Source organism: Babylonia areolata, chromosome 13 (genome assembly GCF_041734735.1).
Source record: "Babylonia areolata isolate BAREFJ2019XMU chromosome 13, ASM4173473v1, whole genome shotgun sequence".
NCBI lineage: Eukaryota > Metazoa > Mollusca > Gastropoda > Neogastropoda > Buccinidae > Babylonia > Babylonia areolata.
The window spans coordinates 5,999,314-6,011,813 of NC_134888.1; the positions used below are offsets into that span (position 1 = coordinate 5,999,314).

At 44.5% G+C, this 12,500-nt stretch overlaps 1 protein-coding gene across 1 annotated transcript in view; it reads left to right on the top strand.

Annotated features, from left to right (window-relative positions):
- The window catches only part of LOC143288804 (uncharacterized), a 164,764-nt gene that overhangs the window by 129,601 nt on the left and 22,663 nt on the right, over nt 1–12,500 (top strand). The window contains exons 3-5 of the mRNA XM_076597439.1: nt 8,807–8,950; nt 10,736–10,901; nt 12,040–12,360. Coding sequence (XP_076453554.1) covers nt 8,807–8,950; nt 10,736–10,901; nt 12,040–12,360 — 631 coding nt within the window. The remainder of the gene's footprint in view (nt 1–8,806; nt 8,951–10,735; nt 10,902–12,039; nt 12,361–12,500) is intronic.

Below are 12,500 nucleotides of genomic sequence, written 5' to 3' on the forward strand. Positions count from 1 at the left end.
TTCTTCTTCTTCTTCTCCTCTTCCTGCTTCTTCTTCTTCTTTTCCACCTCCCCCTTCTTCTGCCTTTCTTTTTTTTTCTACTATTACGACATCTTCTTCTTCTCCTCTTCCTCCCCTACACCCCTCCTTCTTCTTCTGCTTCTCCTCCTCCACCTCCTCCTTTTTCTTCTTCTTCTTCTTCGTCGTCGTCGTCGTTTCCTCACCCTCCTCCTCTTCGTCCTCCTCCTCCTTCTTTACCTCCTCATCCTTTTAATCTACCTCCTTATTCTCCTTATTCTTCTCTACCTCCTCCTCATCTGCTTTTTTTTTCTTCTCCTCAGTTGCCTGGGCGTCTTACACTCCGTACACTTCTCATTTCCTGCTGAATTGGATCTTAACGACTCTTGTGTGTTTATACAACTGGAAACGACGATGTTACGGTTAACCATTCGCATCAAAACGTTCCATCTTGAGGAGAGGTTTCTGAATTCGTAACTTTATTTACATCTTCGGAATTGGAATCATTTTGTGACTAGATTGAACCATATGTAATGCTGTTGTTTTTGTTTTTGTTGTTGTTGTTTTTTATTCAGTTTAGTCTAAAATAGCCTAAACAGGTGAAGAGACTAAATATAAATTGATCCACAAACCGGGTTTTTCTATTTTCTCTTTAACTTTTTAAGCCCTCCGAAGGAAACTGTTATGCAGTAGGGGCTTGGAGTTGCGTCCTTTTACCCATGCACAAGTTATCGCACTTGTGTTCTTTGTCTGTACTTTTATAAATTCTGTCAGCAAATGTATTGAATATAGGTCACCGTTTTGACTGAACGTTCAGTGTGCACTGAAATTCCGATGCCAAAAAGGTATTGTTCATTCTCCTTGATACTTTTAAACTATCAAGAAGAACAACTCCTTTTTTTTTGGGGGGGGGGGGGGGCGGTGAAGGAAGGAAGAAAGGGAGGGAGGGAAGGGATAGAGAGAGGGAAGAAAGAATGAAGGAAGAATAGGAAGGAAGGCAGAAAGGAAGGGAGGAAAGAAAGAAGGGATGAAGTGAGGAAGGTAGCAAGGGAGGGGTGCAGAAAAGAAGAAAAGGAGGGAAGTAAAGAAAGAAAGGACGGGAAGGAAGGAAGAAAGAAAGAAGCGGGAAGGAAGGAAGGAAGAAAGAAAGAAGCGGGAAGGAAGGAAGGAAGGAATGGGGTGGAAGGAGTTAACCCTTTCACCGCCAAGCTCGCATTTATGCACAGGCGTGGTAGAGGACCCATGTCACTGAAAGGTGACCATTCATTGGTCTGTTATCCATGAACCTACTGCTCTTAATGTTCGGTGGTAGGATAGGCCATATTTGCTATACATCGCAGGGGGGGATCTCCAGCTGTTCTTAGCCATTGTCTTTTCTGTGTTTATACCGCAAGGGAATTTTGTACTCTAAATTGACTGGCGGTGAAAGGGTTAAGGAAATATGGAAGGAAGGAAGGAAGGGGGGAACGAAAGAAGGAAGGAAGGACAGAGAAAAACCGCTCTCTCTCTCTCTCTACCCCGGTGTGGTGGGAAGGTGAAGGCAACACAGCAGAATCGATGCTCCCTGATGTGGCTCAAGAAACAGCGGGAGGGGGTGGGGGTGGGGGGGCCGCCGGGGGGAGGGGGGGGGGGGACAAGGGGCCACAACTCCGCCACGATCACTGGCCGAAGAGAATGGAATCGGCTGATGAAGTGATTCCTTTTGGCACCCCCCCCCCTCTCCCCCCATCTCCCTCCCGCCACCCCCCCCCCCCCTCCCATCCCACCTTGCTTGCAAACGGCCAACCCTCACCCACCCAGCCCCAGACCCTTTCTCCCCACCCCCACCCCCCTTCCCACCCCCGTCCCGATCCACCCACGCACCCCCCCCCTCCCCCCCCCCCAAACCTTCAACCCCTACCCTTCCATTCTCCGTCTTTGAAAATTCAGTGTGGGAGGAGTTTGTATGTGCGCCTTGCATTACATTTGTGGTTGTTGGTTTTGTTCGTTTGTTTGTTTGTTGTTGTTTTTCAGGAAAGGAGATCGTATGCTAGAAAACTGGTTCAAAACGCGGTAACTTAATAACTTCTTTACAAACATAACACGAATAATGTTTTTGGGAATGCTGAACATGACAAAAACAGATACAGCTAATTATAAACAACAATTGAATTTTGCTCGTGTCGCCAGTTTCCACGATTCTGGCTGTATTTTCGTGGCAACGTGATAATAGTTTCGGAAAACTGAAAACTTAAAAAGGTAAAGAAAGAACTGCTGAGCTCGTGACACGTTGGATTTCATCATTCTGATGAACTTCATTTTTTTGTTCTGTTTTGTAAGCCCACTGATGTCTGATGTATTAAAAAAAAAAAAAAAAGAAAAAAAAGAGCAGAATTCTTGCAGAAGAAAAGAGAAAGAAAGAGGGTGGGGGGAGGTGGGGGGGACTGAGAGAGAGAGAGAGAGGCGTGGAGGTTGAAACAGAATTATCAGTAGTGCCTCAACTTGTGAGAAGAAACAGCCTTTCGAATACATTGAAAAAGAGCAAGCATGGGTAATTCAGTGACTCGAGCGCTTTCCTGAACAGCTTCAACAAGATGCTACTTTGTTTGGAGATAATATGATCACAGAGTTGGACTGTATTTCTCTGTCAGTCTATCTACATGCCTCTGTGTGTGTGTGTGTGTGTGTGTGTGTGTGTGTGTGTGTGAATGGGCCTGCTTTTCCGCATGCTATAACCACAAGCGCTCTTGTAAATGAAGTTCTTTTTTATGACTCATAATCAGAGCTGCTTCTTCTTCTTCTTCTTCTTCTTCTTCTCCTCCTCCTCCTCCTCCTCCTCCTCCTGCTTCTTCTTCTTCTTCTTCTTCTTCTTCTTCTTCTTCTTCTTCTTCTCCTCCTTCGGTTTCTTCTTCTTCTTCTTCTTCTTCTTCTTCTTCTTGTGCTTCTTCTTCTTCTTCATCCTGAAGCACCATTATCTTTCTGTAATTCTGTCATTTCACAGCCGGGCACACTCTTATCAGCGTTTGGGGTTTTTGGCCCCAGTTCCTTTCAATTCCCGATAACTGGTTGGGTTTTTCCTTTTCCTCCACTTTTATTACGTCCTCCTCGTTTATTAATGGCGATTGAAAAGAAGATTGGTTGGTTCTGATTAAATAACTGGAGGTAAGGGCGCTGAAGGTTTGTCTGTATGTGTGGGGGTGTGGGGGGCATGGGGGGGGGGGGGGGGTAGTGGGAGGGTGCGTTCATTGCGTGTGTGTTCGCGCATTCATATGGTTCTGGAGAGGGATGGTAGGAGTGTGTGTGTGGATGGAGGGTGTGTTTGCTGCGTGTGCGCATGCACGTGCATCTTAGAGAAAAAGTTGATGAGGTGGGGGGAGGGAGGAGAAGGGGATGTGGGGGGGGGAGGGGAGGGTGTGTGTTGGGGGGGGGGGAAGTGGTACGTGGAAGCACATCGGTATGGCGCGGTCCTTTCTGAAAACAGCTTTTTTGAGGCCCAATTTATTGTGTGTGTGTGTGTGTGTGTGTGTGCTTTTGGTTTTGTGTTGTGTTTTGTTTTTGGAAGTGGTCTACAGCCCCAGTGAGCACTACAAAGACCGTGGTGCCCAAAGCTGCCCAGTGCCCAGCGCTGTGTTCCAGGCACAGACAGTGCACACAGGAGCATTGTTTTGCCTGATGTCACATCACGTCCACATTTCACGAACGCCAGGAATTATTGTCCGAAAAAAACTTTTACTTAGGCTTAAGACTTTAGCTTAGGCTTAGGCAACATCTTAACGCAAAGCCATTATGAACAAGTGTCCCGAGTCTACGGAAGTAGCCTAGACTTAGGCAGCCTCTTAACATAGCAAACATAGCCCTGCTAAGATCGCTCTGGTGTTACGACCACCAGGGAAAACATTGCCAGCAAAGTGTGGAAGAACGGCACCTGTCTATCACAACACCCACATTACCAGAATGTCATCACGTTAAGATGGGCAACGAAAATGTTTTTTAGAGGATGAGGGGACCTACCTAACACTGCACTGACATTACCACAACAATACGTTCAGACGGTGTAGCAAAAATGCCGGTTATGAACACTACACTGACATTACTACAGCGGCATCACGTTAAGATGGGGCAGCGAAAATGCCCTTAGAGAGGCGACCTGCCACTGCACTGACATGACCACAACGACACGTTTGATGGGGAGGCGAAAATGCCTTTTGAGAAGGGGTGTATCGTACACTACACTGACATTACCACAAAGACATCACGTTAAGATCGGACAGCGAAAATGTCAATTTTTATATTGGGTGTCAGAGATTCGAACACGCAACACTTGGACTGCCAGCTCGGTGGGTCCACCCTCTAAACCAGGCACCCAGCCAGAAAAAAACGCCTGTTGGCGAAGATGCCCACTGCGAGTTGTACTCAGACAAATGAAAGACGCTGCTTAGCAGACTGAAACAATAACATTTGGGCCATTGCTGTTTTCGCGATTACGTTTTCTGCTTGTTTGTTTTGGGGTTGTTGTTTTTGTTCTGTTTTTTTGTTGTTGTTGTTTTTGCGTCGGTCGTTTAACGCTACTTCAATCAGTTCTTTGTCGCCCTGGTCATTCTTGTCCGCCGTTTTCCTGTAAAGTTCTTGTCTTCTCGGCAGTTCTGTGAAACTGGGTTTTGTCTTGTTTTGTTTTTCTGTTTCTTTGTCCATGTGAAACTCTCGTCGCAAAGCACATTTCTCTGTCTGTTACTGTCTCTCTGTCTTTGTCAGTCTGTCTCTGGCCGTGCGTCTGTCTGTTCCTAACTCCGTCTGTTCGTCTCCCTAGTTCCATCGCTTCGTCTATCCTCCTTCTCTCTCTCTCTCTCTCTCTCTCTCTCTCTCTCTCTCTCTCTCTCTCTCTCATTCATAGTCCCTCGCTTTCTCTCTCTCTTGCTCTTTCTCTATTTTTAAAGCACGAGCACTTTCATGATTTTAGTTTCATAATTACAACTTCCTCTTCTTTCTGTTAAGTCTTTTTCTCCTCCTCCTCCTCCCCATCCTCCTCCTCCTCCTCCCCATCCTCCTCCTCCTTCTTCTTCTTGTCCTTCTGCTCATCCTCCTTCTCCTCCTCCTCCTCCTCTCCTCCTTCTCCTTCTATGCCATCAATGCGTCTTCCTGCTTCTTTTCCATCTCCTCTTCCACCTTCTTCAATTTAGCCTGCATAATCATTTTCTTCTTCTGCAAGAAAAAAAAAAAGGTCGAACACTTTCCAAACACTTAAGAGGCAGGCATGTCCTCGTTTGAAAAGGTCTCCAAACGCAAGAAAGCATCGCCTTTCGTCGCTCTGATTATTAGCGCATCATTTAGAAAGATGTGGAGGTCCTTGGGCATGGTTTGACCATTCTGACGACAGTGGGCCTTTCTGTAGAGGTTAGTCGATTTCCCCCCTTAACGAGTTTCCAAACGAGATTTTCTGGAATTAGATTCTTGTTAAAGGTTCGCTTACATGTAAGCTTTCTCTGTTAACGAAAAGGGCGATGAAGAAAAGAATGAAAGAAAAAAAACAACCTTAACGATTCTGCAGATGTTTGGAGCGTTTATTATGGTAATTTGAATCAGACACCTCTCCACTTCTGTAACCTACTCTGTCGCTGGTTTGTTTTGGGAATTCTGTTCTTGTAAAGATTTGTTTCATGATCATTATTTATGAGTTGTGGGCTAATATTTTTTTTTCATATTTATCATTTATGCCTTATGGGCTAACATGTTTCGTGATTATTATCTATGCGTTGTGGGCGAACATGAATTTGTTAGAACTGAGGGGCAGGAACGGAAATGAAATGTGAAAATAGTAAGAAAGGGAAAAGAAAAAAAAGAAAAACCCGGGCAACAGAACTCTGACAAAACTTTGACCTATTGTTTCTTTCTTGATTCCTTTGTTTCTTCACTCATTTTTTTTATTCGTTGTGTGTGTGTGTGTGTGTGTCTGTTTCTAGCCCGGATGTCAAAAGATCGAGTTTAAAAATTAATCTGAATTTCTGAAAAATCACCCAGTTTATCTCTGTGTCTGTGTGTCTCTCTCCTCTCTGTCTCTCTCTTTCTTTTCTCTTTGTTTCTCTCCATATTATATATATATATATATATATATATATATATATATATATATATTCATACAAACTAACACGTATACAAGCATACATACATACATACATACACACACGCACACGTACGCACGCACACTAAGTCCGTTACCCTGTGTTTGTGTGTGTGCGCGCGCACGTGCGTTCGTGCATGCGTTTGTGCGTGCGTGTGTGTATGTAAAAGCGTATGTATGAGTGTGTGTATGAGAGAGAGAGAGAGAGAGAGAGAGAGAGAGAGAGAGAGAGAACGGGCGCACATGGATCGAAATCTTATCAGCAAGAATAACAACATAAATTAAAAAAAAAAAATCAAATGATAAGGACCGGCTTCCAGCGCCTTACTCGCGGTCTGCTGGTTGTCCTCTCAAGACGGATAAAAATCTTCTATTTCCGGTCTCGTGTGAAGACCGAAAAACAGGCACCGGAAATTGAAAGAAAGACCATGGAGCGGCTTTTAAAACAAACAAACAAACGAACAAACACAACACATCTTTTAACCAGATAAATGAAGATGGATATCATATCAGTATAATTGAGTTTACACTACCACGGAGTTGTTTTTGTTAGTTGGGTTCGTCTTCTTTTCTTTTTTTTTTAACCCAAATTATCAATATATGATTATAATGTTCTCTTTTTTATTCCTGGTATTTCCTCAACCTACCTCTCTCTGTCTCTCTTTCTCTGTCTCTCTCTGTCTTTGTTTGTCTCTTTCTCTCTCCTTCTCTCTCTCTCTTTCTCGGTCTGTCTGCCTGTCTATCATTCTCCCTCCTTCTTTCTTCATATATATATATATATATATATATATATATATATGTGTGTGTGTGTGTGTGTGTGTGTGTGTGTGTGTGTGTGTGTCGCTCTGTCCATTTCTCCCACCTCTCTCTCCCACCTCTTTCTCCTCTCTCTCTATTTCCCTGCCTCTCTCTCTCTCCCACTCTATTGATCTATCCTCTGTCTGTCTGTCTGTCTGTCTGTCTGTCTGTCTCTCTCTCTCTCTCTCTCTCTCTCTCTCTCTCTCTCCCTCCCTCCTCCCGCCCTTTTTCTATCACCCTCACACTTATCTCTCTCTCATTCTCCCTCAACCTCTTTTTGTCCCTCCCTCCCCCTTCCCTCTTTGTTTCACCCTCACCCCCACCCCCACCTCTCTCTCCTCTCTCTTCTCTCTTGGAAGAATGGGCCATGCCTAAAGCCTTAAAATCCTTGGATAAAAAAGTTTTGAGTTCTGAGTTCTCTCCCTCTCTTCTTCGCCTTCTCTCTTTCTCCCTCCCCTTCTCCCCCTCTCCTCCCTCCCTCTCTCTCTCTCTCTCACTCCCTCCCCGTTCCCCCTTCTCTCTCTCTCTGGTCGATTGTTCTCTTGGCCCTGTGCTCCTCTCTGAAAACAACATATTAACAATAAGCAAAACACACCCTGCCTCAGAACCCCTATCACGTAGACATCTGGCTGTCTGCGTAAGAGAGAAGAAAGTCTTCAATTTCCTCTTGCTTCCTGACCGAACAGCGAAAAAAAAAAAAAAAAAAAAAACACCAGAAAATAGAAAATTGGACTAAGGTTTTCTTTCTTTCTCTCTCTCTCTCTCTCTCTGATTCTCTCTCTCCCTCTCTCTCTCTCTCTGTCTCTGTCTCTGTTTCTGTCTCTCTTTTTCTCTGTTTCTCTGTCTCTGTCTCTCTTTCTCATCCTCCCACCCTCCATCCCTCCCTCTTTTCCCCAGGGAGGGGAGTTGTCACAGAAGATGTGGTCACTGTATTGCCAAGAAAAAGATACCCCACAGGGGGCTCCGTTTATTATATTGCCTGCTTCCTGGTTGTGTGTGTGTGTGTGTGTGTTTTGTTTTGATTTGGTTTTCATTTGTTGGTGGTCGTTTCTTTTTCAAATCAGTGTCTGTTGTTTGTCTTTCGCTGCGTGGGTTTTTTTTGTTTTTTTTTGTGTTTGTTTGTTTTTAAAGTCGTCATAATGTTTTGCACCCCCCCCCCCCCCCCCCCACCCCTTGCCCCCCCCCCCTCCCTTCTTCTCTGTCTTTCTTCTCTCCATATCCACCCATACCCCTCTCTCCCTCTCTGTTTTTATCTCTCCCTTTCTCATACCTCCTTCCTCTGTGTGTGTGTGTGTGTGTGTGTGTGTGTGTGAACGCGCGTGCATGCCCCCTTCCAGAAAAGGGATTGTGGCTAACGAAAAGACAACAGTCTGCAAACAGCTGATAGGTTTTGTCATCATCGTCATAGCCATCGTCAGCTCTTCTTTTTCTATTCTGCTTCCTCGTGATGACGATGGTGATGATGATGATGATGTTGATGTTGACTGGTGGTGTCTATAATGATGATAATGGTGACGCGGATGGCAACGACTGTACAATGATAACGTTGAGGACGAAGACGATAATGATGATGACGATGACGAGGTCGACGACAATGATCATGTAATGATAAATGATGATGAGACTGGCGATGATAATTATAGTAATGACGATTATGATAACGACGATAATGACGACGTTAATGGCGACGACCATGACAGCGATAATGATGAATGATGATGATAATGACGACAACGATAATGATAAATGGAAATGACGACAACGACGCCGATGATGACGACACTGATCACAATGATTGCGATGATAACAATGGCGATGACGACGACGATGATGGTGATTATGACGATGACGACGATACCGGTAATGACAAATGGTGATAACGGTGACGATGACGACGATGATGTATGCTGACAACAGGGGCAGTGAAGGCAGCATGGACATCACGGCCTTTGAATACTTCCGGAAGTTCGGCAAGCACCTGGAGCTGGGGGAGTGCCCGCAGAGAGAGCTGCTCGTCACCTCCCCCAACAACTCGACCACCTTCATCGTGCCGGAGTCCTGGTGCGTCACCCCGGGTGGATGGGTTGGTGTGGGTGGGTGGATTTGGGTAGGGTGGGTGGGTAGCTGTGGGTGGGCGTGTTGTTTGGTGTGGTGGGTGTGTGACGTGAGGTCACCTCGCCAGACACCTCAGCCACCTTTATCGTGCCGGAGTCCTGGTGCGTCACCCCGGGCGGATGGGTTGATGGGAGGGTGGGGTGGGTGGATTTGGGTAGGGTGGGTGAGTGGGTGTGGGTGGGCTGGATGGGTGTGTTGATTGGGTGAGGTGGGTGTGTGACGTGAGGTCAACTCGCCAGACACCTCGGCCACCTTTATCGTGCCGGAGTCCTGGTACGTCACCCCGGGTGGATGGGTTAGTGGGTGGGTGGTTTCCTGGGTGGGTGGATTTGGGCAAGGTGGGTGGATCGTGTTTCAAAATAGACATCTATTTCGTGCTTCAGTCCTAGTAAATTAGCTCAGATGGGTGGGTGTTGGGTGACAGATGGTGTCTGGGTTATTAGATGACCTGTAGGTAGATGCTGGCGTGGTGAGCGCGTGAGAGTTAAAGCGGATTAATGGCTGTTGAAGGGGTCAGCGTGTGAGTGTCAGGAAAACACGAGGATCTAACAGTACTGTGACGTCAATATTCACACCAGTTTCTCGGCCTAATTTCAAAGAATCCGTTTCAGTAGGGATGCCTCAATCTTACTTTCTCTGACGATAAGTTTGGCGACAAATATATGAAGTTTACATTCTCATGAACAACAGCTCTCATTGGTATCATGTGAACTTCCACCCACTTGCTAACACACGCACTGCTTTATTCTGATTAATGATCCCACTTAACGCAAGCAAGCAGGGCGTGCTAATTTCAGGAAACCTCTTGGGGGCACATGGAAGTATTTCATGTAATTAATTCAAATATAAATAATATTCGGTATTGGTTTAAACAGTATTTTATTTGGAACATGTCACAATACAACACAGATATCGATGAACAGGACAACAAGAAAATCTTATATAAAGTCCTGTCCTGTCACATGTACATGCTGAATATGTGACGGATGTCATCATAACTAGAAGACGTGAACATACATGAGTTTTGAACAAAACTAAGCTGAGATATAAATATTCGGTATTGTGCACATGATATCTTACAATGGTCACATTAACTATTTGAATGAAACATACATTTTTTAGGAAGAAAAGAAAAATGTACCATGCAAAAGATACAGCATTGTACAATGTATACGTTCCGGAAGTGAGTGGGTATTTATCCCTAAGGCAATTGGACAAATTCACTGTAATTATATATATATATATATTTAATGCTGCTGCTGGCTTAGAGAGCTGCACCTTGTCCGTCGAGTTTAATCAGAAAGCATCAGTTTGGAATTTGAGGAATATTATTATGTGGGTTGACAATCGTTTGTTTGTACTTTGCGAATTTGTTCCCAATTATGATCAGTTACGAAATAGATATGTTCCAAAAAAAATATTCGTCTCCAAAATCGGTTTTTAATTTTTGTAATATGCTCAAAGGAGGCAAAAAAGTCATTTTAGCTGTAAGTAAGATGATCAGATTCGCAAATGTTGCCTAGCTATACTTTTGGAGTTAAAAGACATTTGTGTTTTCTCAACTTTTATGTGACATTGTTGTGTATTTGGAAATGTTTGTTCTGGGCATGAAAAGATCATTGTGCAGTAATCCTCCATACTCCAGTAGGAGTGAAAGGGTAATTAAAACTTGAAACTTGAAACTAATGGGCGGAATTCTACAACATTTGGTGAACGCCTTGTTCCATCCAGCAAAGCGCGGCAGAAGGGCAACATCACGAACGTGCCACGTGAGCTGAATGACACGAGGCACGTGATCATCCCCACAGCCAATGATCTGGTGGCTTACTTGGGCCTGTGCGGCGGAGAGGCCGCTTCCTATCTGGGCATTCTGAACAACGCTGGTGATTGTGTGGCGGTCAGTATGTGTTTTTTTTGTGTGTGTATGTGAGGGCGGGGGTGGGGTGGGGGTGATTGTCTGTGTGTGTGTGTGTGTGTGTGTGTGTGTGTGAGTATGTGTGTGAGTATGTGTGTGTGTCTGTGTGTGTGTGTTAAGGCACAAAGCGAAAACGAAGCCATTATTGCATTTTTTAAATCGTTTCTCGCTAAAAGCCTCTCTCTCTCTCTCTCTCTCTCTCTCTCTCTCTCTCTCTCTCTCAAGAAAGAATAAACGAAGAAATCAACACATAAATGAAAACAGTTGAATAAATAGATAGATAAGTAAATGAAAAAAAAAATTAATGGATAAATAAATATGATTTATTTCTTTTTGGTGTTGTTTAATCTCTGGCGGAGATCTCCAGAAAGCTGAGCTTCAACAAACAAGAAAACCATTATCCTAATTCAATAACTGAATGAACAGACAAATAAATACGCAAGTAGATAAATGAACAAATAAATAAATATTGAGGAAATTTCGTTTCTCCTTTTTGTTGTTCTTTGATAACAGGTGAAGGTTACGAGCAAGCTGAGTTTCTACAAGATGACCATGATCCACTTAAATAAATAAGTAAATGAATAAATAGATAATGAAAGATAATTATGTATTTTCTTCTTTTTGTTGTTCTTTAACGACAGGTCGAGATTGCGTGCAACGAAAACACCGCGATTCATTCAGATAAACAAATATTTTGTTTTAATCAACAGATAAATGGATGGATATGGCATAAATAGATATGTTACAAATAAATAAATATTTTTTGTGCGTTTTGTCTGAATGTCTGTGCATTTGTTTATTTGTGCGTAGTTTTGTCTCTGTTGTTTTGTTTGTTTGTTTAATTGTGTGTTTGTGTGTGTGTGCGTGCGTGTATGTGTGTGTGAGTGAGTGTGAGTGCGTGTGGGGCGGGGGCGAGGGGGGTTGTTTGTGGGTGTGTGGATGTGGGTGGGTGTGCATGCGTGCGTGCGAATGTGTGTGTGTGTGTGTGTGTTGTGTTTTCTGTTTATGTCCTTGTTCTTGTTATTGTTGTTGTTTGTTTGTTTGTCTGTTGTTCATTTTTAGTGTTGTTTTTGTGTTGTTGTTGTTGTTGTTTGATAGGTGTGTTGTTGTTGACCCCCAGGTGGAGATCGCCAGCAAGCTCAGCTTCAACAAGAAGACCATGATCCGGGCCTACGTGGAGTACTACCGCAAGTCCCTGGACATCCTGGACACGGCCAGTGACTACCACGGCAGCATCCGCGAGGGCTTCAACGAGTACGTGTCGGACAAGTTCTACGTGAAGAACCGCAGCTACGGGACCCTGGAGATCGTCCTGGTGCAGTTCCGCTTCCGGTCCCGCAAGGAGACGGAGATGGCCAAAGACCTCAAGGTGTCGTCCCGCCTCATGTCGGAGTACATGAGGAAAGTGGAGCGGGAGGTGGGCAAGCCTCGCCGCGTCATGGTGAGTTGCTGAGGGAGGGGGGTGGGTGAGTGAGTGAGTGAGGGAGGTGGTGGAATAGCTATTCGAGAGGGTGTGATCGTTTGAGTGACTGTAGTGGTAGAATTAGTACTAGAGAGGGTGTGATCGTTTGAGTGACTGTA